This window comes from Ranitomeya variabilis, chromosome 2, assembly GCF_051348905.1.
Source record: "Ranitomeya variabilis isolate aRanVar5 chromosome 2, aRanVar5.hap1, whole genome shotgun sequence".
Lineage (NCBI taxonomy): Eukaryota > Metazoa > Chordata > Amphibia > Anura > Dendrobatidae > Ranitomeya > Ranitomeya variabilis.
Window position 1 is genome coordinate 1109053029 of NC_135233.1, and position 27611 is coordinate 1109080639.

The 27611-nt window shown below is 45.4% G+C and overlaps 1 protein-coding gene across 1 annotated transcript in view; it reads left to right on the forward strand.

The window, feature by feature from the left end:
* Nucleotides 1-27248, forward strand: part of LOC143808837 (WAP four-disulfide core domain protein 15B-like) — a 42713-nt gene extending 15465 nt beyond the window's left edge. Inside the window, exons 2-3 of the mRNA XM_077291938.1 lie at nucleotides 17003-17142; nucleotides 26978-27248. Coding sequence (XP_077148053.1) covers nucleotides 17003-17142; nucleotides 26978-26986 — 149 coding nt within the window. The 3' untranslated portion in view covers nucleotides 26987-27248. The remainder of the gene's footprint in view (nucleotides 1-17002; nucleotides 17143-26977) is intronic.
* Nucleotides 27249-27611: the final 363 nt, after the last annotated feature.

Consider the following 27611-nt stretch of genomic DNA (forward strand, 5'->3'; position numbering starts at 1 on the left):
TCTGCATGCGACGGGGGCTCCTTCTATATGGCCCATCGCCACACCGGTACACTCGGATGGGGAAGTAGAGGGCACTGCTCACTGCTCTGCGCGCTACTCTTCACACCGCTATCTGCGCTGCTCCGCACACTCCTCTCTGCCGGCGCCATACTCACTCGTCACGTGCTTTTTGGTTTTATCCCTCTGCTGCTGCGTGCCTTTTTCTGGCTCTCTCCGCCCTTCTCCGACCCCAGGAAGGTCCTCCTTGCTCAGGTTTCCCCCAGACAGCAGGGGAAGGTCAACCCCACTCAGGCTTCCCCCCGGGAACACAGGATGCAGCCTTTCTAGTTCCGGCCCCGGCATGCAGGTACCCGCGGCTCGGTCTACCTCCCTACAGATCCGCTGACTTCTGCTGCTTACATTTCTACACAATCTAGACGTGTACAATCCACCATCGGCCTCACAAACTCTGCACAGTGTAAAACATTGTTATTTTTTCACAATTCTTGCCGTAATCCATAAATTAGATCTATTTAGGTCTGGAATCTGCCTGGTGTTACTGGGATGTTATTATTGGGATCTGATGGATTTACTGGAATTTGCCTACTATTACTGTGATCTTCCTAGTTTTTCTGGGATCTGCCTCGTATTATTGGGATGTTATTACTGGGATCTCCCTGGTATTACTGGAATCTACCTGATATTACTGGGATGTTATTATTGGATCTGCTGAATTTACTGGGATTTGCCCAGTGTTAGTAGGGTCTGCCTAGTATTACTGGGATGGTATTATTGGGATCCGCTGGATTTACTGGGATTTGCCAGGTATTACTGGGATCTTTCCAGTATTCCTTGGATCTGCCTGGTATTACTGAGATGTTATTTTTGGGATCTGCTGGATTTACTGGGATATGCCTTGTGTTTCTGGGATTTTTGAAGTATTACTGGGATCTGCCTCTTATTATTGGGATGTTATTATTGGGATCTGCTTGGTATTAATGGAATGTCATTACTGGGATCTGCCTGGTATTACTGGGATGTTATTATTGGGATCTGCTGGAATTACCTGGTATTACTGGGATCTGCCTCGTGTTACTGGGTCTGTTTTGGTTTACTGTGATGTTACATTGGTGTTACTGGTCTGTTATTATTGGAAGTTGCCTGGTATTACTGGGATCTGTCTGGTATTACTGGGAGCTGCCTGGTATTACTGGGAAGTTATTACTGGGATCTTCCTGGTTTCAATCAGATGTGGTATTATTGGAATCTACTTTGGCTTTACTGGGATATGATTGGTGTTAGTGGAATGTCCCGGGTATTACTGGGATCTGTTTGTTATTACTGGGATCTGCCTGGTATTACTGGGATCTGCCTGCTATTACTGGGTTGTTATTATTGGGATCTGCCTGGTATTACTGGGATCTGTCTGGTATTACTGGGAGCTGCCTGGTATTACTGGGAAGTTATTACTGGGATCTTCCTGGTTTCAATCAGATGTTATTTGTTATGACCAGGTGGTTACGAAGCAGTACTGAGATGACCTGGTGGGTAAAACCAATAATGTACAAGCTCTGAGGAGGTGGTAGCTTTACTGACCGCAATCCCTACTCCTAACACCAACACTAGAAATAGCCATGGAGCGTTCCTATCTCTGCCTAGACGCCTCTTCACAGCCTAAGAACTAACTACCCCTGAAGATGGAAACGGAAATCTATCTCGCCTCAGAGAAACCCCCAAAGGAAGGATAGCCCCCCACAAATATTGACGGTGAGTGGAGAGGGAAATGACAAACTCAGAAATGAAACTAGATTTTAGCAAAGGAGCCCATTACTATCTAAATAGACAGAGATAGAAAAGGCTACTGTGCGGTCAGTATAAAAACTAAATGTCCACGCAGAGTTTACAAAAAATAACCTCCACACCGACTCACGGTGTGGAGGGGCAAATCTGCTACCCCAGAGCTTCCAACTAGCCTGAATATTTCATAATGACAAGCTGGACAAAAGACATAACATTAACTTGAACTGAAGGTCATAAGCAGGGAAACACCCCAAAAACTAGCAGACTTATCTTAAGCTGAAATGAACTGGCCAACAGAGAACTTCCAGGAAAGGACTGAGTCCACAGGAGGAACATTGACAGCTGGCATCCACTACAGACTGAAGCCCAGCTAAATAACAAGAGCAAGGAACAGATTAGTGAATGCAGCTGCTAAGTTCCACTAGAAACCACCAGAGGGAGTCCAAGAGCAGAACTCCCAAAAATACCATTCGTGACCACAGGATGGAGCCCAAGGACGGAATTCACAACAATTATTATTGAGATCTTCCTGGTATTAATTATTGTTATTATTGGTATATGCCTTGTAGTACTGGGATATTATTACTGGGATCCACCAGGTATTACTGGCATCTGTCTGGTATTACTGGGTTCTGCCTGGTTTTACAGTGATGTTATTATTGGGATCTGCCTGGTATTGCTGGGATGTTATTACTGGGATCTGCCTGGTGTTACTGGGATGATATTATTGGGATCTGCCTGGTATTACTGGGATCTTATTATTGGCATCTGCTGGATTTACTGGGATTTGCCTTGTATTACTGGGATATTTCTGGTATTACTTGGATCTGCCTGGTATTACTGAGATGTTATTTTTGGGATCTGTTGGATTTACTGGGATATGCCTGGTGTTACTGGGATCTTTGAAGTATTACTGGGATCTTCCTCATATTATTGCGATGTTATTATTGGGATCTGCCTGGTATTACTGAGATGTTATTTTTGGGATCTGCTGGATTTACTGGGATATGCCTGGTGTTACTGGGATCTTTGAAGTATTACTGGGATCTTCCTCATATTATTGCGATGTTATTATTGGGATCTACCTGGTATTACTGAGATGTTATTTTTGGGATCTGCTGGATATACTGGGATATGTCTGGTGTTACTGGGATCTTTGAAGTATTACTGGGATCTTCCTCATATTATTGCGATGTTATTACTGTGATCTGGCTGGTATTGCTGGAATGTTTGTTGTGAAATTGGATTTTGGGCTCCCCCGGTGGCCACTGGTGGAATTGAACTGGTGTGCATCATCCTCTCTGTTCACCTGTTTCCATCAGGATGTGGGAGTCGCTATTTAGCCTTGCTCCTCTGTCACTTCCATGCCGGTCAACATTGTAATCAGAAGCCTTTCTGTGCATGTTCCTGCTGCTAGACAACTCCCAGCTAAGTTGGACTTTAGTCCTTGTTTGTTTTTGCATTTTGTTCCAGTTCACAGCTGTAGTTTCGTTTCTGTGTCTGGAAAGCTCTTGTGATCTGAAATTGCCACTCTGATGTTATGAGTTAATACTAGAGTCTTAAAGTAATTTCAGGATGGTGTTTTTTGATAGGGTTTTCAGCTGACCATGAAAGTGCCCTTTCTGTCTTCCTGCTATCTAGTAAGCGGACCTCAATTTTGCTAAACCTATTTCCATACTACGTTTGTCATTTCATCTAAAATCACCGCCAATATTTGTGGGGGCCTCTGTCTGCCTTTCGGGGAAATTTCTCTAGAGGTGAGCCAGGACTATATTTTCCTCTGCCAGGATTAGTTAGTCCTCCGGCCGGCGCTGGGCGTCTAGGGATAAAACGCAGGCTACGCTACCCGGCTACTGTTAGTTGTGCGGCAGGTTTAGTTCATGGTCAGTTTAGTTTCCATCCTTCCAAGAGCTAGTTCTTATGTTTGCTGGGCTATGTTCTCTTGCCATTGAGAACCATAACAGTTTGACCGGCCCGGGAAAGGGTTAAATTAATTGACAGAGAAAGGAGAGATAAGAGAAGTCTGCTGAAGATTTTTTTATTTTTTTTTTTTTCCTTCAGTTCTGAGTGTGCTTGTAATTGAATCTCTTGCAAGTCTGCCTATATTGCAGCCTTTCTCTCTCTCTCTCCTTCTAATCCTGGAATGGCTCTGTGTTCACCTGTTTAAAATGGATATTCAGAGTTTAGCTGCAGGTTTGAATAATCTCACCACGAAAGTTCAAAATTTACAAGATTTTGTTGTTCATGTTCCTATATCTGAACCTAGAATTCCTTTGCCTGAATTTTTCTCGGGGAATAGATCTTGCTTTCAAAATTTCAAAAATAATTGCAAGTTGTTTTTGTCCCTGAAATCTCGCTCTGCTGGAGATCCTGCTCAGCAGGTCAGGATTGTGATTTCCTTGCTCCGGGGCGACCCTCAGGATTGGGCTTTTGCATTGGCTCCAGAGGATCCTGCGTTGCTCAATGTGGATGCGTTTTTTCTGGCCTTGGGGTTGCTTTATGAGGAACCTCAGTTAGAACTTCAGGCGGAAAAGGCCTTGATGTCCCTATCTCAGGGGCAAGACGAAGCTGAAATATACTGCCAGAAATTCCGTAAATGGGCTGTGCTTACTCAGTGGAATGAGTGCGCCCTGGCGGCGAATTTCAGAGAGGGTCTCTCTGATGCCATTAAGGATGTTATGGTGGGGTTCCCTGTGCCTGCGGGTCTGAATGAGTCCATGACAATGGCTATCCAGATCGATAGGCGTCTGCGGGAGCGCAAACCTGTGCACCATTTGGCGGTGTCTACTGAGAAGACGCCAGAGAATATGCAATGTGATAGAATTCTGTCCAGAAGTGAACGGCAGAATTTTAGACGAAAAAATGGGTTGTGCTTCTATTGCGGTGATTCAACTCATGTTATATCAGCATGCTCTAAGCGTACTAAGAAGCTTGATAAGTCTGTTTCAATTGGCACTTTACAGTCTAAGTTTATTCTATCTGTGACCCTGATTTGTTCTTTATCATCTATTACCGCGGACGCCTATGTCGACTCTGGCGCCGCTTTGAGTCTTATGGATTGGTCCTTTGCCAAACGCTGTGGGTATGATTTGGAGCCTCTTGAAACTCCTATACCCCTGAAGGGGATTGACTCCACCCCATTGGCTAGCAATAAACCACAATACTGGACACAAGTAACTATGCGGATTAATCCGGATCACCAGGAGATTATTCGCTTTCTTGTGCTGTATAACCTACATGATGTGTTGGTGCTTGGATTGCCATGGCTGCAATCTCATAACCCAGTCCTTGACTGGAAAGCTATGTCTGTGTTAAGCTGGGGATGTAAGGGGACGCATGGGGACGTACCTGTGGTTTCCATTTCATCATCTATTCCCTCTGAGATTCCTGAATTCTTGACTGAATATCGTGACGTTTTTGAAGAACCTAAGCTTGGTTCATTACCTCCGCACCGGGAGTGCGATTGTGCCATAGATTTGATTCCGGGTAGTAAATACCCTAAGGGTCGTTTATTTAATCTGTCTGTGCCTGAACATGCTGCTATGCGAGAATATATAAAGGAGTCCTTGGAAAAGGGACATATTCGTCCTTCGTCATCTCCCTTAGGAGCCGGTTTTTTCTTTGTGGCTAAGAAAGATGGCTCTTTGAGACCGTGTATTGATTATCGGCTTTTGAATAAAATCACGGTTAAATATCAATATCCGTTGCCACTGCTGACTGATTTGCTTGCTCGCATAAAGGGGGCCAAGTGGTTTTCTAAGATAGATCTCCATGGGGCGTATAATTTGGTGCGAATTAAGCAGGGGGATGAGTGGAAGACCGCATTTAATACGCCCGAGGGCCACTTTGAGTATTTGGTGATGCCTTTTGGTCTTTCAAATGCCCCTTCAGTCTTTCAGTCCTTTATGCATGACATTTTCCGTGATTATTTGGATAAATTTATGATTGTGTATCTGGATGATATTTTGATTTTTTCGGATGACTGGGACTCTCATGTCCAGCAGGTCAGGAGGGTTTTTCAGGTTTTGCGGTCTAATTCCTTGTGTGTGAAGGGTTCTAAGTGCGTTTTTGGGGTTCAAAAGATTTCCTTTTTGGGATATATTTTTTCCCCCTCTTCCATCGAGATGGATCCTGTCAAGGTTCAGGCTATTTGTGATTGGACGCAACCCTCTTCTCTTAAGAGTCTTCAGAAATTTTTGGGCTTTGCTAACTTTTATCGTCGATTTATTGCTGGTTTTTCTGATGTTGTTAAACCATTGACTGATTTGACTAAGAAGGGTGCTGATGTTGCTGATTGGTCCCCTGCTGCTGTGGAGGCCTTTCGGGAGCTTAAGCGCCGCTTTTCTTCCGCCCCTGTGTTGCGTCAGCCTGATGTTGCTCTTCCTTTTCAGGTTGAGGTCGACGCTTCTGAAATCGGAGCTGGGGCGGTTTTGTCGCAGAGAAGTTCCGATTGCTCCGTGATGAGACCTTGTGCCTTTTTCTCGCGTAAATTTTCGCCCGCCGAGCGGAATTATGATGTTGGGAATCGGGAGCTTTTGGCCATGAAGTGGGCTTTTGAGGAGTGGCGTCATTGGCTTGAGGGGGCTAGACATCAGGTGGTGGTATTGACTGACCATAAAAATCTAATTTATCTTGAGTCCGCCAGACGCCTGAATCCTAGACAGGCGCGCTGGTCGTTGTTTTTCTCTCGGTTTAATTTTGTGGTGTCCTACCTGCCGGGTTCTAAGAATGTTAAGGCGGATGCCCTTTCTAGGAGTTTTGAGCCTGACTCCCCTGGTAATTCTGAACCTACAGGTATCCTTAAGGATGGAGTGATATTGTCTGCCGTTTCTCCAGACCTGCGGCGGGCCTTGCAGGAGTTTCAGGCGGATAGACCTGATCGTTGCCCACCTGGTAGACTGTTTGTTCCTGATGATTGGACCAGTAAAGTCATTTCTGAGGTTCATTCTTCTGCGTTGGCAGGTCATCCTGGAATCTTTGGTACCAGGGATTTGGTGGCAAGGTCCTTCTGGTGGCCTTCCCTGTCTCGAGATGTGCGAGGCTTCGTGCAGTCTTGTGACGTTTGTGCTCGGGCCAAGCCTTGTTGTTCTCGGGCTAGTGGATTGTTGTTGCCCTTGCCTATCCCGAAGAGGCCCTGGACGCACATCTCGATGGATTTTATTTCGGATCTTCCTGTTTCTCAGAAGATGTCTGTCATCTGGGTGGTGTGTGATCGTTTCTCTAAGATGGTCCATTTGGTTCCCCTGCCTAAGTTGCCTTCTTCTTCCGAGTTGGTTCCTCTGTTTTTTCAAAATGTGGTCCGTTTGCATGGTATTCCGGAGAATATCGTTTCTGACAGAGGTACCCAATTCGTGTCTAGATTTTGGCGAGCATTCTGTGCTAGGATGGGCATAGATTTGTCTTTCTCGTCTGCTTTCCATCCTCAGACTAATGGCCAGACCGAGCGGACGAATCAGACCTTGGAGACATATTTGAGGTGTTTTGTGTCTGCAGATCAGGATGATTGGGTTGCTTTTTTGCCTTTAGCGGAGTTTGCCCTCAATAATCGGGCCAGCTCTGCCACCTTGGTGTCTCCCTTTTTCTGTAATTCGGGGTTTCATCCTCGATTTTCTTCTGGTCAGGTGGAATCTTCGGATTGTCCTGGAGTGGATGCTGTGGTGGAGAGGTTGCATCAGATTTGGGGGCAGGTAGTGGACAATTTGAAGTTGTCCCAGGAGAAGACTCAGCTTTTTGCCAACCGCCGGCGTCGGGTTGGTCCTCGGCTTTGTGTTGGGGACTTGGTGTGGTTGTCTTCTCGTTTTGTCCCTATGAGGGTTTCTTCTCCCAAGTTTAAGCCTCGGTTCATCGGCCCGTACAAGATATTGGAGATTCTTAACCCTGTGTCCTTCCGTTTGGACCTCCCTGCATCTTTTTCTATTCATAATGTTTTTCATCGGTCATTATTGCGCAGGTATGAGGTACCGGTTGTGCCTTCCGTTGAGCCTCCTGCTCCGGTGTTGGTTGAGGGCGAGTTGGAGTACGTTGTGGAAAAAATCTTGGACTCCCGTGTTTCCAGACGGAAACTCCAGTATCTGGTCAAATGGAAGGGATACGGTCAGGAGGATAATTCTTGGGTGACTGCCTCTGATGTTCATGCCTCCGATTTGGTCCGTGCCTTTCATAGGGCTCATCCTGATCGCCCTGGTGGTTCTGGTGAGGGTTCGGTGCCCCCTCCTTGAGGGGGGGGTACTGTTGTGAAATTGGATTTTGGGCTCCCCCGGTGGCCACTGGTGGAATTGAACTGGTGTGCATCATCCTCTCTGTTCACCTGTTTCCATCAGGATGTGGGAGTCGCTATTTAGCCTTGCTCCTCTGTCACTTCCATGCCGGTCAACATTGTAATCAGAAGCCTTTCTGTGCATGTTCCTGCTGCTAGACAACTCCCAGCTAAGTTGGACTTTAGTCCTTGTTTGTTTTTGCATTTTGTTCCAGTTCACAGCTGTAGTTTCGTTTCTGTGTCTGGAAAGCTCTTGTGATCTGAAATTGCCACTCTGATGTTATGAGTTAATACTAGAGTCTTAAAGTAATTTCAGGATGGTGTTTTTTGATAGGGTTTTCAGCTGACCATGAAAGTGCCCTTTCTGTCTTCCTGCTATCTAGTAAGCGGACCTCAATTTTGCTAAACCTATTTCCATACTACGTTTGTCATTTCATCTAAAATCACCGCCAATATTTGTGGGGGCCTCTGTCTGCCTTTCGGGGAAATTTCTCTAGAGGTGAGCCAGGACTATATTTTCCTCTGCCAGGATTAGTTAGTCCTCCGGCCGGCGCTGGGCGTCTAGGGATAAAACGCAGGCTACGCTACCCGGCTACTGTTAGTTGTGCGGCAGGTTTAGTTCATGGTCAGTTTAGTTTCCATCCTTCCAAGAGCTAGTTCTTATGTTTGCTGGGCTATGTTCTCTTGCCATTGAGAACCATAACAAATGTTATTATGTGGATCTGCTGGATTTACCTGGTATTACTGGGATCTTCCTAGTTTTACTGGGATCTGGCTCGTGTTACTGGGTCTGTTTTAGTTTACTGTGATGTTATACTGGAATCTACCTGGTGTTACTGGTGTGTTATTATTGGAAGTTGCCTGGTATTACTGGGATCTGCTTGGTATTATTGGAATCTCCTTTAGCAATACTGGGATCTGATTGGTATTACTGGGATCTGTCTGGTACTACTGGGATCTGTCTGGTATTACTGGGATGTTATTATTGGGATCTGTTTGGTATTACTGTGATCTGTCTGTATTACTGGGATGTTATTGCTGGGACCTGTTTGGTATTACTGGGATCTGCTTGGTATTATTGGAATCTCCTTTAGCAATACTGGGATCTGATTGGTATTACTGGGATCTGTCTGGTACTACTGGGATCTGTCTGGTATTACTGGGATGTTATTATTGGGATCTGTTTGGTATTACTGTGATCTGTCTGTATTACTGGGATGTTATTGCTGCGACCTGTTTGGTATTACTGGGATCTGCCTGGTATTACTGGGATGTTATTACTGGGATTTCCTGGTATTACTGGGATCTGCCTGGAATTACTGGGATCTGTCTGGTATTACTAAGATGTTATTACTGGAATCTGTCTGGTATTAATGAGATGTTACTATTGGGATCTGCTGGATTTACTGGAATTTGCCTGATATTGCTGGGATCTTCCTAGTTTTACTGGGATCTGCCTCACATTACTGGCATGTTATTATTGGGATCTGCTTTGTATTACTGAGGTACAGATTGGGATAATTGTGGTAAATTTCTGCGCTGCTGAATCCCTAGAATTCCAGGATTATTAGGACATGTGGCTTTATTATTCTCTGCGTTACCGGGAAGTTATTACTGGGATCTTACTGGTGTTAGTTGGATCTGCCTGGCATTACAGTGATGTTATTACTGGGATCTACCTGGTGTTACTGGGATGTTATTATTGGGATCTGCCTGTTGTTACTGGGATGTTATTATTGGGATCTGCCTGTTGTTACTGGGATGTTATACTGGGATCTGCCTGGTGTTACTGGGATGTTATACTGGGATCTGCCTGGAATAACTAATTTAATTTCTGGAAAAAAATGTGGTAAAGCCAGCAAATAAGAATGTCCAAAGTTGTGATCATCTGTAGTGAGCCGGGTGGGATTAGTGGAGGCGAGTGTAGATTATTAATCTGTAATGGAGGAGCAGATTATGTGTCGGGGACCGAGGGATAAAGCGATCAATGTTGGTATCGATCTCTTTCTTGAAGCAAGTGGTGAAGTCCTCAGCTAAGACCATCATTGAGTGAATAATGGGGTAGAGAATTCCCTAAGATCCTGCATTCTTACAGGACCTCGATAGAAGCTTCGCAATGTAATTCTGACGTTCCTCTAGCAGAGAATCCTGGACACTGCTCAATTTCAAATGTACGATGCTTTGCAAAATCCCAGGAGAGTGTGAGACAAAGCCTGCGGTGGGGATAAGAAGTGTTACACCGAGGTGTGCACACCAGAATGCATCATGCCTCTGTGGTAAGAGAATTAACTCTACCCACAGTGATGTATGGAGAGAACTTCCCTCAGGACTGGGGTTCAATGAGAAGAGACATCTACCATCGGATGTTAGCCTGTGTCCTTCTATCCATTGGCATTGTATGAGGGAACATGGAGAGGGGTGTTGTGTAAAGCTTTGCATTTATTCCAGTTTTGATAAAGCTTAAATTCACCATGAAAAAAATCATTTGATCATCGTACATAACATATAGGAATGTGTTTGAAAGTATTAATTGGATGACAGACCTCAGGAGTTAAGGTCACCTTGTTGCACAGGATTGTAGACATGTCTAGAGATTTTCATACACAGTATAAAAGTCTAGAAGTCTACAGCAATGTCTGTCCACTGTCCTTCTCCAAACATGTCTGTCCTACATGTGATTGTGCCATTTCTAAAAAGAAAAATCTAAGAATAAACTTAGAACAGAGGTTCCTTTAAATGTGAACTTATGATTTTGGACTTGGAGTTTTCAGGTGGAATAGTGTTGTGAATTCTGTTTTTGGGCTCCCTCTGGTGGTTACTGGTGGTACTGGCTGACTTTTGTCTTGCACCTGTTCCCATCAGGAATCTGGGAGTTTCCTATTTAGTTTGGCTTCTCAGTCATTCTAGTGCCGGCAATCAATGTTACCAGAGCACCTCTGTTGCTTGCTACCTGCTCCAAGTCTGCAATTCAGCTAAGTTGGATCTTTGGCATTTTTTGTGTTTGTTTGTCCAGCATGCATTTATATTTCTCTTGCTGCTGGAAGCTCTAGTGATCTGAAATTACTACTCCGGTGTCATGAGTTGATAACGGAGTTAAAGTAATTTCAGGATGGCTGTTTAGGGTTTTGAGGTGACCGCGAAGTCCTCTTTTGTATTTTCTGCTATCTAGTCAGAGGGCCTCTCTTTGCTGAATCTATATTCATACTGCGTACGTGTTTTCCTCTTACCTAACCGTTATTATATGTGGGGGGCTACTATCACTTTTGGGGTTTCCCTGGAGGCAAGCCAGGTCTGTGTATTCCTCTACTAGGGGGTAACTAGATCTCCGGCTGGTGCGAGGTGTCTAGGGATAATCGTAGGCACACCCCCTGGCTACTATTAGTTGCGTGTTAGGTTCAGCGTCGCGGTCATCTGAGATTCCATCATTTCTAGAGCTAGTCCGTTTTTGCCTGAGTCCCTGCCATTGGGAACCATGACAGTATTGCCGGCCGCAAATGTATTAAAGGTATTGGCTGAAGAAAGAGAGAAAAGAAGAAGTTTCTGACACTTTTTTTTTTTTTTACTCAGAAGTTCTGTCTAGCCATAATTGCAATCTGCTGCTTTTTTCTCTCCTCTTAACCCCTGAATGGCTCAGATCTCAGCTGTTGAGAAATGGATATCCAGAGTTTAGCTACAGGCCTGAGTGCTCTTGCTTCTAAGGTTCAAAATATCCAAGACTATGTTATACATGCTCCTATGTCAGAACCCAAGATTCCTATACCTGAGTTCTTTTCTGGAGATAGATCTCGTTTTTTGAATTTTAAGCACAATTGTAAATTGTATCTTTCTCTGAGATCTCGCTCCGCTGGAGACTCCGCTCAGCAGGTTAAAATTGTGAGTTCCTTGTTGCGGGGTGACCCCCAGAATTGGGCATTTGCACTGGCACCAGGGGATCCTGCGCTGCTCAATGTGGATGCGTTTTTTCTGGCACTGGGGTTGCTCTATGAGGAACCTAATTTGGAGATTCAGGCTGAAAAGGCCTTGATAGCCCTCTCTCAAGGGCATGATGAAGCTGAAATATATTGTCAAAAATTTCGAAAATGGTCTGTGCTTACTCAGTAGAATGAGTGCGCCCTGGCGGCGATTTTCAGAGAAGGTCTCTCTGACGCCGTTAAAGATGTCATGGTGGGGTTTCCTACGCCCACAGGTCTGAATGAATCCATGACTATGGCTATTCAGATTGATCGGCGTTTGCGGGAGCGCAAACCTGTGCACCATTTGGCGTTGTCTTCTGAGCAGGCACCAGAGATTATGCAATGTGATAGAATTCTGTCCAGAGGTGAACGGCAGAATTATAGGCGTAAAAATGGGTTGTGCTTCTACTGTGGTGATTCTGCTCATGTTATATCAGCATGCTCTAAACGCACAAAAAAGGTTGATAAGTCTTTTGCAATTGGCACTTTACAGTCTAAGTTTATTTTGTCTGTAACTTTGATCTGTTCATTATCATCTATTACTGTGGATGCCTATGTGGATTCTGGCGCTTCCTTGAGTCTTATGGATTTGTCCTTTGCCAGACGCTGTGGGTTTAGCCTAGAGCCTTTGGAAGTTCCTATCCCTCTGAAGGGTATCGACTCCACACCATTGGCTAGGAATAAACCACAATACTGGACACAAGTGACTATGTGTATGACTCCTGACCATCGGGAGGTGATTCGCTTCCTTGTGTTGCATAACTTGCATGATGTCTTAGTGCTTGGATTGCCATGGTTGCAAACTCATAATCCAGTCCTTGACTGGAAAACAATGTCTGTGTTAAGCTGGGGATGTCAGGGGGCTCATGGGGAAGTACCTTTGGTTTCCATTGCTTCATCTACTCCCTCTGAAATTCCGGCATTTTTGTCTGACTATTGTGATGTTTTTGAGGAGCCCAAACTTAGTTCTCTCCCCCCTCACAGGGATTGTGATTGTGCTATAGACTTGATTCCGGGCAGCAAGTTTCCCAAGGGTCGTTTGTTTAATCTGTCTGTGCCTGAGCATGCTGCTATGCGGGAGTATGTTAAGGAGTCCTTGGAAAAGGGACATATCCGTCCATCCTCATCCCCTTTAGGAGCAGGTTTTTTTTTCGTGGGTAAAAAAGATGGCTCCCTGAGGCCCTGTATTGATTATCGCCTGTTGAATAAGATTACAGTCAAATACCAGTATCCTTTGCCACTATTGACTGATTTATTTGCTCGTATTAAAGGGGCAAAGTGGTTCTCTAAGATTGATCTTCGGGGTGCGTATAATTTGGTGCGGATTAAGCAGGGAGATGAGTGGAAAACTGCATTTAATACGCCCGAGGGCCATTTTGAGTATTTGGTAATGCCTTTTGGTCTTTCTAATGCTCCTTCAGTCTTTCAGTCCTTTATGCACGATATTTTCCGTAAATACCTGGATAAATTTATGATTGTGTATTTGGATGATATTTTGATTTTTTCGGATGACTGGGAGTCGCATGTTCAACAGGTTAGGAAGGTTTTTCAGGTTTTGCGGGCCAATTCTTTGTTTGTAAAGGGTTCAAAGTGTATTTTTGGGGTTCAGAAGATCTCCTTTTTGGGGTATATTTTTTCCCCTTCTTCTGTTGAGATGGATCCTGTCAAGGTTCGGGCTATTTGTGATTGGACGCAGCCTACTTCCCTGAAGAGTCTTCAGAAGTTCTTGGGCTTTGCTAATTTCTATCGTCGATTTATAACTGGGTTTTCAAGTGTTGCTAAACCTCTGACTGATTTGACTAAGAAGGGTGCTGATGTTGCCAATTGGTCCTCTGCGGCTGTGGAGGCCTTTCGGGAGCTTAAGCGCCGCTTTTCTTCCGCCCCTGTGTTGCGCCAGCCTGATGTTTCGCTCCCTTTTCAGGTCGAGGTTGATGCTTCCGAGATTGGAGCGGGGGCGGTTTTGTCGCAGAGAAGTCCCGATTGCTCAGTGATGAGACCATGTGCATTCTTCTCTCGAAAGTTTTCGCCCGCCGAGTGAAATTATGATGTCGGTAATCGGGAGCTCTTGGCTATGAAGTGGGCATTTGAGGAGTGGCGTCATTGGCTTGAGGGTGCTAGACATCAGGTGGTGGTCTTGACTGATCACAAGAATCTGATTTACCTTGAGTCTGCCAGGCATCTGAATCCTAGACAGGCGCGCTGGTCGTTGTTTTTCTCCCGGTTTAATTTTGTGGTTTCATACTTGCCGGGTTCAAAAAATGTGAAGGCAGATGCCCTTTCTAGGAGTTTTGAGCCTGACTCCTCTGGTGATTCTGAGCCTACGGGTATCCTTAAGGATGGGGTGATTTTGTCTGCTGTCTCCCCAGACTTGCGACGTGCTTTGCAGGAGTTTCAGACTGATAGGCCTGATCCTTGTCCGCCTGGGAGACTGTTTGTTCCAGATGAATGGACCAGTAGAGTCATCTCGGAGGTTCATTCTTCTGTGTTGGCAGGTCACCCTGGAATTTTTGGTACCAGAGATTTGGTGGCCAGGTCCTTCTGGTGGCCTTCCCTGTCTCGGGATGTGCGTGCCTTTGTACAGTCTTGTGATGTTTGTGCTCGGGCCAAGCCTTGCTGTTCTCGGGCTAGTGGATTGTTGTTGTCCTTGCCTATTCCGAAGAGGCCGTGGACGCACATCTCTATGGACTTTATCTCGGACCTCCCGGTTTCTCAGAAAATGTCCGTCATTTGGGTGGTGTGTGACCGTTTTTCTAAGATGGTTCATTTGGTACCCTTGCCCAAATTGCCTTCTTCATCTGAGTTGGTTCCTTTATTTTTTCAGAATGTGGTTCGTTTACATGGTATCCCGGAAAACATCGTTTCTGACAGGGGGTCTCAATTTGTGTCTAGGTTCTGGCGAGCGTTCTGTGCCAGGATGGGCATTGATTTGTCTTTTTAGTCTGCATTCCATCCTCAGACTAATGGCCAGACGGAGCGAACTAATCAGACCTTGGAGACTTATTTGAGGTGTTTTGTGTCTGCTGATCAGGATGATTGGGTCGCCTTTTTGCCGTTGGCAGAGTTTGCCCTCAATAATCGGGCCAGTTCTGCCACTCTGGTTTCTCCTTTCTTTTGCAATTCAGGGTTTCACCCTCGTTTTTCATCTGGCCAGGTGGAATCTTCGGATTGCCCTGGAGTGGACACGGTGGTGGATAGACTGCACCGGATTTGGAGTCATGTGGTGGACAATTTGAAGTTGTCTCAGGAGAAGACTCAGCAGTTTGCTAATCGTCATCGTCGTGTGGGTCATCATCTCCGCGTTGGGGACTTGGTGTGGTTATCTTCTCGTTTTGTCCCTATGAAGGTCTCTTCTCCTAAGTTTAAACCTCGGTTCATAGGTCCTTATAAGATTTTGGAGATTCTTAATCCTGTATCTTTTCGTTTGGACCTACCAGCATCTTTCACCATTCATAATGTCTTCCATCGGTCGTTGTTGCGGAGGTACGAGGTACCGGTTGTTCCTTCTGTTGAGCCTCCTGCTCCTGTGCTGGTGGAGGGTGAATTGGAGTATGTTGTGGAGAAGATTTTGGACTCTCGCGTTTCCAGACGGAGACTTCAATATTTGGTTAAATGGAAGGGATACGGTCAGGAGGATAATTCTTGGGTGACTGCCTCCGATGTTCATGCCTCTGATTTGGTTCGCGCCTTTCATAGGGCGCATCCAGATCGCCCTGGTGGTTCTCATGAGGGTTCGGTGCCCCCTCCTTAAGGGGGGGGTACTGTTGTGAATTCTGTTTTTGGGCTCCCTCTGGTGGTTACTGGTGGTACTGGCTGACTTTTGTCTTGCACCTGTTCCCATCAGGAAACTGGGAGTTTCCTATTTAGTCTGGCTTCTCAGTCATTCTAGTGCCGGCAATCAATGTTACCAGAGCACCTCTGTTGCTTGCTATCTGCTCCAAGTCTGCAATTCAGCTAAGTTGGATCTTTGGCATTTTTTGTGTTTGTTTGTCCAGCATGCATTTATATTTCTCTTGCTGCTGGAAGCTCTAGTGATCTGAAATTACTACTCCGGTGTCATGAGTTGATAACGGTGTTAAAATAATTTCAGGATGGCTGTTTAGGGTTTTGAGGTGACCGCGAAGTCCTCTTTTGTATTTTCTGCTATCTAGTCAGAGGGCCTCTCTTTGCTGAATCTATATTCATACTGCGTACGTGTTTTCCTCTTACCTAACCGTTATTATATGTGGGGGGCTACTATCACTTTTGGGGTTTCCCTGGAGGCAAGCCAGGTCTGTGTATTCCTCTACTAGGGGGTAACTAGATCTCCGGCTGGTGCGAGGTGTCTAGGGATAATCGTAGGCACACCCCCTGGCTACTATTAGTTGCGTGTTAGGTTCAGCGTCGCGGTCATCTGAGATTCCATCATTCCTAGAGCTAGTCCGTTTTTGCCTGAGTCCCTGCCATTGGGAACCATGACAGAATAGGCAGTGATTGGAAGTTCTCACTTGGCAATGATTGCTGTTATCCGGGTTATCTTCGTTAGAGATCTCCACTCATCGCCAGTTCCTGAGACTACAGCTTGTTGTAGACTGTGAAAAAGAAAAATGAAGAATTGAGTTACTATTGTATTTCACCATTTTTCTAGTGTAAAACACCTTAATAAGTCACAAAATGTTTGCAAAACTCAGAAGTTGTACAAAAATATTGCGACTTTTGGCATTTTCATTTATTTGGTGAATTTATGAAGAGTTACGTCCAGTCTATGGCCCAACTTTCACCCATAGTATGCTCCAGTCCCCGTACATCTCCGGCAGAGGCACACCACACTTGTAATGAACTATGGGCCTCTTACACCTTATTGAGTTGGGCCCTAAGTGTTCCTGTAGACTATGAAGAACATTTGATGAAGGTGTGAGGACTTTGTGTCCACTCTAATAGCAGGATGAGTGAGGTGGATGATTGGCATGGATGATGGCGTCACAGCATGATGATAAACCTGATTATCACTTTCTACCTCTTCATTGATGTTTTGCAGTTAAAATTGGAGGTTGTGAACCTGAGTATTCAAATACAGATTGTGACTCGGTGGATGACTCCGTGTGCACCAAGGACGACGATTGCTCTGACATGTTGAAGTGCTGTAAAAAGGACTGTCAGATGCAGTGCCTCAACCCTGTAAGTAACACAATCGATCATGAGAGAGGGATTGACCACACAACAGTAGATTACCCCAACCCAAAAATCTGTATAGAATGCTTGGCGATTATCGGGCGTAACTGTTATGGACCTGGTGGTTAGGAGCACCCGGAAAGACCTGATGGTTAAACTAGAAATCGGGACAAGCTCTGGGGAAGTGGGAACTCTGCTGATCGCAAACTCTAATCCTATCACACACACTAGAAATAGCCGTGGAGCGTACCTAACTCTCCCTAGATGCCTCTTCACAGCCTAAGAGCTAACTACCCCTAAAGAAAGGAAATAACGCCTTACCTTGCCTCAGAGAAATTCGCCAAAGGAAAAGGCAGCCCCCCACAAATATTGACTGTGAGTTAAGAGGAAAGTCACAAACACAGGAATGAAACAGGTTTTAGCAAAGGAGGCCAGTCTTCACTAAATAGTCAGAGGATAGAAAAGGGAACTATGCGGTCAGCACAAAAAACTACAAAAACCACGCAGAGTATGCAAAAAGACCTCCACACCGACTCACGGTGTGGAGGTGCAACTCTGCACCCCCAGAGCTTCCAGCTAGCAAGGAAATATCATGATAGCAAGCTGGACTAGAACTTAGCATGTACTAAGCAAATATTCAGAACGCAATGAACAACAAATGAACTAGCAGGGACTTAGCTTCTGCTGGAGTAGACAGGTCATCAGAGAAATCCAAGAGAGATCTGAACCAGTACTGAGACATTGTCAGCTGGCATGAAGTAACGATCTGAGTGGAGTTAAATAGAGAAGCCAGCATAGCAATAAACGAGGGCAGCTGAGAAAGCCACCCTCAAGGACCAGCAGTTCCACTCAAAGCCACCAGAGGGAGTCCAAGAACAGAACTCACCGAAGTGCCATTCATGACCACAGGAGGGAGTCCGAGAACGGAATTCACAACAGTACCCCCCCCCTTGAGGAGGGGTCACCGAACCCTCACCAGAGCCCCCAGGCCGATCAGGACGAGCCACATGAAAGGCACGAACTAAATCGGCAGCATGGACATCGGAGGCCACAACCCAGGAATTATCCTCCTGACCATAGCCCTTCCATTTGACCAGGTACTGAAGTTTCCGTCTCGAAATACGAGAATCCAAAATCTTCTCTACCACATACTCCAACACCCCCTCGACCAACACCGGAGCAGGAGGGTCAACGGAGGGAACCATAGGCGCCACATATCTCCGCAACAGCGACCTATGGAACACATTATGGATGGCAAAAGAAGCTGGAAGGGCCAAACGAAATGACACAGGATTGAGAATTTCAGAAATCTTATAAGGATCAATGAAACGAGGCTTAAACTTAGGAGAAGAAACCTTCATAGGAACATAACGAGACGACAACCAAACCAAATCCCCAACACGAAGTCGGGGACCAACACAGCGACGGCGGTTAGCGAAACATTGAGCCTTCTCCTGGGACAATGTCAAATTGTCCACTACGTGAGTCCAAATTTGCTGCAACCTGTCCACCACAGAATCCACACCAGGACAGTCAGAAGGCTCAACCTGCCCTGAAGAAAAACGAGGATGAAAAGCAGAATTACAAAAAAAAGGCGAAACCAAAGTAGCCGAACTGGCCCGATTATTAAGGGCGAACTCAGCCAATGGCAAGAAGGTCACCCAATCATCCTGATCAGCAGAAACAAAGCATCTCAGATAGGTTTCCAAAGTCTGATTGGTTCGTTCGGTTTGGCCATTTTTCGGAGGATGGAAAGCCGAAGAAAAAGACAAATCAATGCCCATCTTAGCACAAAAGGACCGCCGAAACCTAGAAACAAACTGGGAACCTCTGTCCGACACAATGTTCTCCGGAATGCCATGCAAACGAACCACATGCTGAAAAAATAATGGAACCAAATCAGAGGAGGAAGGTAACTTAGGCAAGGGTACCAAATGGACCATCTTAGAAAAGCGATCACAAACCACCCAGATGACAGACATCCTTTGAGAGACAGGAAGATCTGAAATAAAATCCATGGAAACATGCGTCCAGGGTCTTTTCGGGACCAGCAAGGGCAAAAGCGGTTGCACTGGCACGAGAACAGCAGGGCTTGGCCCGAGCACAAGTCCCACAGGACTGCACAAAAGAACGCACATCCCGTGACAAGGAAGGCCACCAAAAGGACTTAGCCACCAAATCTCTGGTACCAAAAATCCCAGGATGACCAGCCAACACCGAACAATGAACCTCAGAAATAACTCTACTAGTCCATCTATCAGGGACAAACAGTTTCTCCGCTGGACAACAGTCAGGTCTATCAGCCTGAAACTCCTGCAGCACCCGCCGCAAATCAGGGGAGATGGCAGACAGAATTACCCCCTCTTTGAGAATACCAGCCGGCTCAGGGACTCCCAGAGAATCAGGCACAAAACTCCTAGAAAGGGCATCAGCCTTCACATTCTTAGAACCCGGAAGGTATGAGACCACAAAATCGAAACGGGAGAAAAACAGCGACCATCGAGCCTGTCTAGGATTCAACCGCTTGGCAGACTCGAGATAAGTCAGATTCTTGTGATCCGTCAAGACCACCACGCGATGCTTGGCTCCCTCAAGCCAATGTCGCCACTCCTCGAATGCCCACTTCATAGCCAACAACTCCCGATTGCCAACATCATAATTACGCTCAGCAGGCGAAAACTTTCTAGAAAAGAAAGCACATGGCTTCATCACAGATCCATCAGAACTTCTTTGAGACGAAACAGCCCCTGCTCCAATCTCAGAAGCATCAACCTCGACCTGAAAAGGGAGCGAAACATCTGGCTGACGCAACACAGGGGCCGAAGAAAAACGATGCTTCAGCTCCTGAAAAGCCTCAACGGCCGCAGAGGACCAATTCACATCAGCACCTTTCTTGGTCAAATCAGTCAACGGTTTAACCACACTAGAAAAGTTAGCGATGAAGCGACGGTAAAAATTAGCAAAGCCCAGGAATTTCTGAAGGCTCTTCACAGATGTAGGTTGAGTCCAATCATAAATGGCCTGAACTTTAACAGGATCCATATCGATAGTAGAAGGGGAAAAAATGAAGCCTAAAAAGGAAACCTTCTGAACTCCGAAGAGACATTTAGACCCCTTCACAAACAAGGAATTAGCACGAAGGACCTGGAATACCATTCTGACCTGCTTCACATGAGACTCCCAATCATCCGAAAAGACCAAAATATCATCCAAATATACAATCATGAATCTATCCAGATACTTTCGGAAGATGTCATGCATAAAGGACTGAAACACAGATGGAGCATTAGAAAGCCCGAATGGCATCACCAGGTACTCAAAATGGCCCTCGGGCGTATTAAATGCTGTTTTCCATTCATCGCCCTGTTTAATACGCACAAGATTATACGCCCCTCGAAGATCTATCTTGGTGAACCAACTAGCCCCCTTAATCCGAGCAAACAAATCAGACAGTAGAGGCAAAGGGTACTGAAATTTGACCGTGATTTTATTGAGAAGGCGGTAATCTATACAGGGTCTCAGAGAACCATCCTTCTTGGCCACAAAAAAGAACCCTGCTCCCAACGGTGACGAAGACGGGTGAATATGTCATTTCTCCAAGGACTCCTTTATATAACTCCGCATAGCGGCGTGTTCTGGCACAGATAAATTGAAAAGTCGGCCCTTAGGAAACTTACTACCAGGAATCAAATTAATAGCACAATCCCTATGAGGAGGTAGGGCACTGGATTTGGGCTCATCAAATACATCCCGGTAATCCGACAAAAACTCAGGTACTTCAGAAGGAGTGGAAGAAGAAATTGACATCAACGGAACATCACCATGTACCCCTTGACAACCCCAACTAGACACAGACATTGATTTCCAATCCAATACTGGATTATGAACCTGTAGCCATGGCAAACCCAACACGACCACATCATACAAATTATGCAACACCAAAAAGCGAATATCTTTCTGATGTGCAGGAGCCATGCACATGGTCAACTGAGTCCAGTACTGAGGTTTATTCTTGGCCAAAGGCATAGCATCAATTCCCCTTAATGGAATAGGATACTGCAAAGGCTCCAAGAAAAAACCACAGCGCCTGGCAAACTCCAAGTCCATCAAATTCAGGGCAGCGCCCGAATCCACAAATGCCATAACAGAGTAGGATGACAAAGAGCAAATCAGAGTAACAGACAAAAGAAATTTAGGCTGTACGGTACCAATGGTGACAGACCTAGCGAACCGCTTAGTGCGCTTAGGACAATTAGAGATAGCATGAGTGGAGTCACCACAGTAAAAACACAGCCCATTCTGACGTCTGTGTTCTTGCCGTTCAGCTCTGGTCAAAGTCCTATCACATTGCATAGGCTCAGGCCTCTGCTCAGAGGACACCGCCAAATGGTGCACAACTTTGCGCTCGCGCAAACGCCGATCGATCTGAATGGCCAAGGACATTGATTCATTCAGACCAGCAGGCGTGGGGAACCCCACCATAACATCCTTAAGGGCTTCAGAAAGACCCTTTCTGAAAATTGCTGCCAGTGCACACTCATTCCATTGAGTAAGCACAGACCACTTTCTAAACTTCTGGCAATATACCTCCGCTTCATCCTGACCCTGACACAAAGCCAGCAAGACTTTCTCTGCCTGATCCACTAAATTAGGTTAATCATAAAGCAATCCAAGCGCCAGAAAAAATGCATCTACATTAAGCAAGGCAGGATCTCCTGGCGCAAGGGAGAATGCCCAGTCTTGAGGGTCGCCACGTAACAAAGAAATAACAATTTTCACTTGCTGAATGGGGTCACCAGAGGAGCGGGGTTTCAAAGCAAGAAACAGTCTACAATTATTTTTGAAATTCAGAAACTTAGATCTATCCCCAGAAAACAAATCAGGAATTGGAATTCTAGGCTCTAACATCGGATTCTGAACTACATAATCTTGAATGCTTTGTACTCTTGCAGTGAGTTGATCCACACAGGAGGACAGACCTTGAATATCCATATCAACACCTGAGTCCTGAACCACCCAGAGGTTAAGGGGAAAAGAAAGACAAAACACACTGCAAAGAAAAAAAAATGGGCTCAGAACTTCTCTTATCCCTCTTTTGAGATGCATTAACACTTTGTGGGCCAGCTGTACTGTTATGGACCTGGTGGTTAGGAGCACCCGGAAAGACCTGATGGTTAAACTAGAAATCGGGACAAGCTCTGGGGAAGTGGGAACTCTGCTGATCGCAAACCCTAATCCTATCACACACACTAGAAATAGCCGTGGAGCGTACCTAACTCTCCCTAGACGCCTCTTCACAGCCTAAGAGCTAACTACCCCTAAAGATATAAAACAAAGCCTTACCTTGCCTCAGAGAAATTCCCCAAAGGAAAAGGCAGCCCCCCACAAATATTGACTGTGAGTTAAGAGGAAAGTCACAAACACAGGAATGAAACAGGTTTTAGCAAAGGAGGCAAGTCTTCACTAAATAGTCAGAGGATAGAAAAGGGAACTATGCGGTCAGCACAAAAAACTACAAAAACCACGCAGAGTATGCAAAAAGACCTCCACACCGACTCATGGTGTGGAGGTGCAACTCTGCACCCCCAGAGCTTCCAGCTAGCAAGGAAATATCATGATAGCAAGCTGGACTAGAACTTAGCATGTACTAAGAAAATATTCAGAACGCAATGAACAACAAATGAACTAGCAGGGACTTAGCTTCTGCTGGAGTAGACAGGTCATCAGAGAAATCCAAGAGAGATCTGAACCAGTACTGAGACATTGTCAGCTGGCATGAAGTAACGATCTGAGTGGAGTTAAATAGAGAAGCCAGCATAGCAATAAACGAGGGCAGCTGAGAAAGCCAACCTCAAGGACCAGCAGTTCCACTCAAAGCCACCAGAGGGAGTCCAAGAACAGAACTCACCGAAGTACCATTCATGACCACAGGAGGGAGTCCGAGAACGGAATTCACAACACGTAACAATAGGATGCCTTTTCATCTTCTCAGTTTTTATCAGCATGTGTCTTCTGTGCAATGTTTCCTGCTCATCAACGTGCCAATCTCATCAACATCAATCTCCACTTGTCGCATACTGAAGAGCATAATGTCCTTGAGTTGAGAGATGGTGGTTGTCACTCTGGCAGATCGCAATGTCCGTAGTTCGAGATGTCAGCAGTGGTCAGCGTTGTGTGTCCCTGTGATTAGGAGAACGACGACATTTTGGAAATACAGGAAGAGGTGTGCAGACGCAAAACTCTGCACAGAGGGATGTTAGAAGAATGGGGCGTTGTGATCCAATCTGTGCTGCAACTGAAATTAGATGCCACCTATCGAGCCCACGATGTCACACAGCATCTACACAAGCCTTCAAAAGGTGCCAACATGACATTAGGCTACAAACCAAACATCCGGCTACTGATGCTCCACTGACCTTATGTCACCGGAATTAAAGGCCAACTTGTTGCAGAAACAGCAACGGAGGCAGGATTGGAGATCTGTCCAATGCAGAGATGTGTCCTAATTTTGTCTTGGACACAATAATAGGTGAAGAATGATCTGGAGACCACATGGGCATGAAGAGTCTTTCAACTGGAAACTCACACCAGTCCTTCTCCAAGAATATGGTCTGGGGGGCATAATGTACAGTGGTCAGAAACATCTCCATTTTAGGTGCAAAGACAGCTCGGCATTACGTTGCTTTGTGGTGGATCCAATGTTGTGGCAGTTTCTTCAAAGTGTCCTATTAGCCGTTTTACGCACAACATAAAAAAGCTGAATGTTTCTCCATCTGCATGATTTAAATCTGCTTCCCTGGCTGCAGCATCTCCAGAATTATCCCCATCGAGCTCCAGCTGCACTGAAAAAGAGAGAGCAAGGTGTAAAAGAGAGAGCAGGGTATAAAAGAGGGAGCGGGATGCAAAAAGAAGGAGCGGGGTGCAAAGGAGCGAACGGGCTGCAAAAGAGGGAGAAGGGTGCAAAAGCACCATGGGCGGCCCCTAGCATGTACATCAGCTGCTACATAGCCACCGATACATGGACCAGTAAGCATGGGCACGGACGTTATAGCTCCCGAACTGATCACTGGGTAAATGTAGTGGTGGCTGGGCCTGAAGCAGAAAATGTTTTGGTGCATGTCCTCCCACCACCAAGGTTTGCTGGTTGTTTTTTGAATGTTTCCCTGTCTATGTTGCCTTCTCCTTCATTTCCTACAACGCCTCCTCATCCACGTAACACCTGCACTACCAACTTCAGCACAGCCAGGGATAAACTACAGCAGGCTGTTCTGAAATTCATCTGTTTGGGGGGCAAATCCCACTCTACACAGGAGATGTGGATACAGATCAAACAATAGACAGATGTGTGGTTGGTGCCACTAAACTTAAAAGCCCAGTCTGCTGTTGTGCCATAATGGGTGAAATCTCGTAACAGCTCCTGTCCTTGCTGGTTTTATGCACATCCCTTGCCCAGCGCATATGCTGAATTTGGTGGTGCAGAGCAGTCTTAAAAATTACATAGATATGTCAGAGCTGCTGCTGAAAGTGCGGGCAGTGTATGTGCGCTTTCATCATTCTCATCCTGCACCTGCTCCTCACCTGCCTGCAGCTTCACTTCTGCCTTCCCGATCACTTTCTTATATGTGATGTACCCACAAAGTGGAACTCCACCTTGGACATGCTGGAGAGACTGTGCGAGCAGCAGGTGATACTAGAGTTTTAGCTGAAGCACACACCAATAAGTTGCTCCGCGGAACAACAGCACTTCGTGACCAATGAGTGGACCTCCATGCTGGACGTGTGTGCCATGTTGCAGTGCTTCTAGTACTCCACGAACATGGGCAGTGCTGATGGCGCCATCATCATTGTTCCTATCCCACTTCTATGCCTTCAAGAAAAACAAAGCTTCAGTCGATGATGGATGAGGTGGTGGCACAGGAGGAACAAAGACCATTGACACCATTATCAGGCTAGAAGTCCACACTTGTCTTGGTTTTTTTACCAACAGCAGCCAGGTATAAAAACGTCCAGCCAGGGGACAATTTTGCAGGATGAGTAGGCGTATGAGGAGCAGGATCAAGAGCAACAAGTGTTCACAGCAAGGTGGCACTCAAAGCATCTCAAGGGCATCATTGGAGGGATACAGAGGATATAGACAATACTGAGGACCCAAACAATACACCTCCCACCAAGGACAGCTTGTGGTTGCCTCTGGGCAGTATGGCACACATGAGGCTGTGCCTTGTTATAAGTGCTGATTACTGGGTGGCCATCCGTCTGGGTCCCGGCTGCCAGCACGAAATACCATCCTTCTGTCACTAGAGCATGATCGAAAAATGTGGGAATACAAGAGCACTATTGATGGCATCCTCACCTGACAGCGGGGGCTCAGTGGAAGCTCAACGCAGAGGTGGAGGATGTCACCCATGCAGCTGTGGAAATATCACCACCTCAGAAGCGTTAGCATGGCAGAAATATGGAAAACCTCAGCAAGTCACAACATCCAGCACCACATCTGATACAGTCCGTATTATAATAATAATAATCTTTATTTTAATATAGTGCTAACATATTCTGCAGCGCTTTACAGTTTGCACACATTGTCATCGCTGTGCCCGATGGGGCTCACAATCTAAATTCCCTATCAGTATGTCTTTGGAATGTGGGAGGAAACCGGAGAACATGGAGGAAGCCCACACAAACACGGAGAGAACATACAAACTCTTTGCAGATGTTATCCTTGGTGGGGTATGAACCCAGGACTCAAGCGCTGCAAGGCTGTGGTGCTAACCACTGCACCACCGTGCAGCCCCTGTATTAGCAGGAGGCAGCATTTAGGTTATGCCTGTTTATCAACTTATTAGGGATTAATAGGTTAGACACTAAAAAAACACAACTGAGCCTGTTGGTTCCTGTACAGACTAGATATCCTGATACCGCAGCGCCAAGGGGTCTACAGAAGTCTAACCAAAGAACTATTAGATGACAACTCGGGCCGAAACTCCCTAAATGCCCTTCGAGTTGCTTCATATTCCTCTTAAAGAACCAAAGGGCAGAGCAGAGTGTGAATTACCTACAAGAGGAGAAGTGTGCTGGACAAAGGAAAGATGCTACAGTGAGTAAAGTAACTAACAAAATACCAAAGAATAAAGCAATTACTGTTAATAAATATACAGCCTACTTACTAAAGTGAAACAGAAGAGAGGTGGAAAGTTTAGCAAAGAAATAGCAAAGTGAAAACCCTAAGCTTAAAGCTCACAGATTGGCTCCAAACATCAATACAATGTTAGAACATCTAAATGAATCTATCACCAGAATGGTAATAATGTTTCAAACTTTTGACTTTCAGGCTCCATATCTCACCATCCACTTTTGCTTTGAACATGAGACCACCATAATTTTTTAGACAATCATTTCAGCTGTCTCATACATAAATGTGACTTGCAGCTAATTAGCATGTGATTAGTTATGCAGATTCTTGTCATCTCACTGCATTGTTACTGTCTTGCTCCTAAAATTTTCATTTTTATTTATCAGTATTTTGTAAATCCACCATTGGTTTTCACCACGGCCTGAATCCTTCTGATCACACCTCAATCAGATTCAAACATGTCTCGACATGTTTTTGTTTTTTTTAGTTTTTTATTTTAATTTTTTCAGATTCTTAAGAGAAAAACTAAACTAAATCTATATCTATCCTCAGCAGTACTTCACTTCAAATTGTATATTATGTTAAAGTCAATGAATTGACACTTGTCACATCCGTCACCCAAAAACTAGATTAAAAATTAATAAATGTAGTAAATATAATGATACCTTGCAGAACCGCATCCTCATCATTCATTGTGTTGTCTTCCATCAGATCTTCTAATAGAGATAAGGTGAAGATGGCGGGAGACTCCGGGCAGATAACGAATGAAGACACCAATGGACGTAGACCAAATCTGTATATCCTATGATGTCTGGTGGATCGTCCTCTGTAGACCTGTCTTTGCCACTTATCTGTAACTGTAGTTTCCTTGTCCATGACCACAGTCTGTAGTAGATCTTCTGCAATATTCAGATCCTCATAATGTTCTTTCTCCTCAATTCTCATATGGATCTGTTAAAGTGAATAAACTTGAGGAGACCAAGAGTTTTGTGTGTTCTATGGTCGCAGTGCATTTGGGACGTTAGCGGGGTCTGGTGCAGGGTTTCGAAATTTGACAGCAATAAATCATGAGTCTAATTCACCAACCAGTCCCATCATGTGACGCCGGCCATGACCGTCTGTTTTACTATATTGCAAAGACTCTACATGATGGCTGGTCAGTGATACCCACAGAGAGAGGTGGATATTAGTAGCCTGCTATCTCCAGCAGCCATCTCTCCAGAGACAACCCTAGGGGTCATATTTCTATAGCTGAGTAATTCACGTGTCATGAGCACTGATCACATTTACCTTATCTAAATATGTTACAAATTCTTAGTCTGTGATCATTCCCATCAGAGCCCTG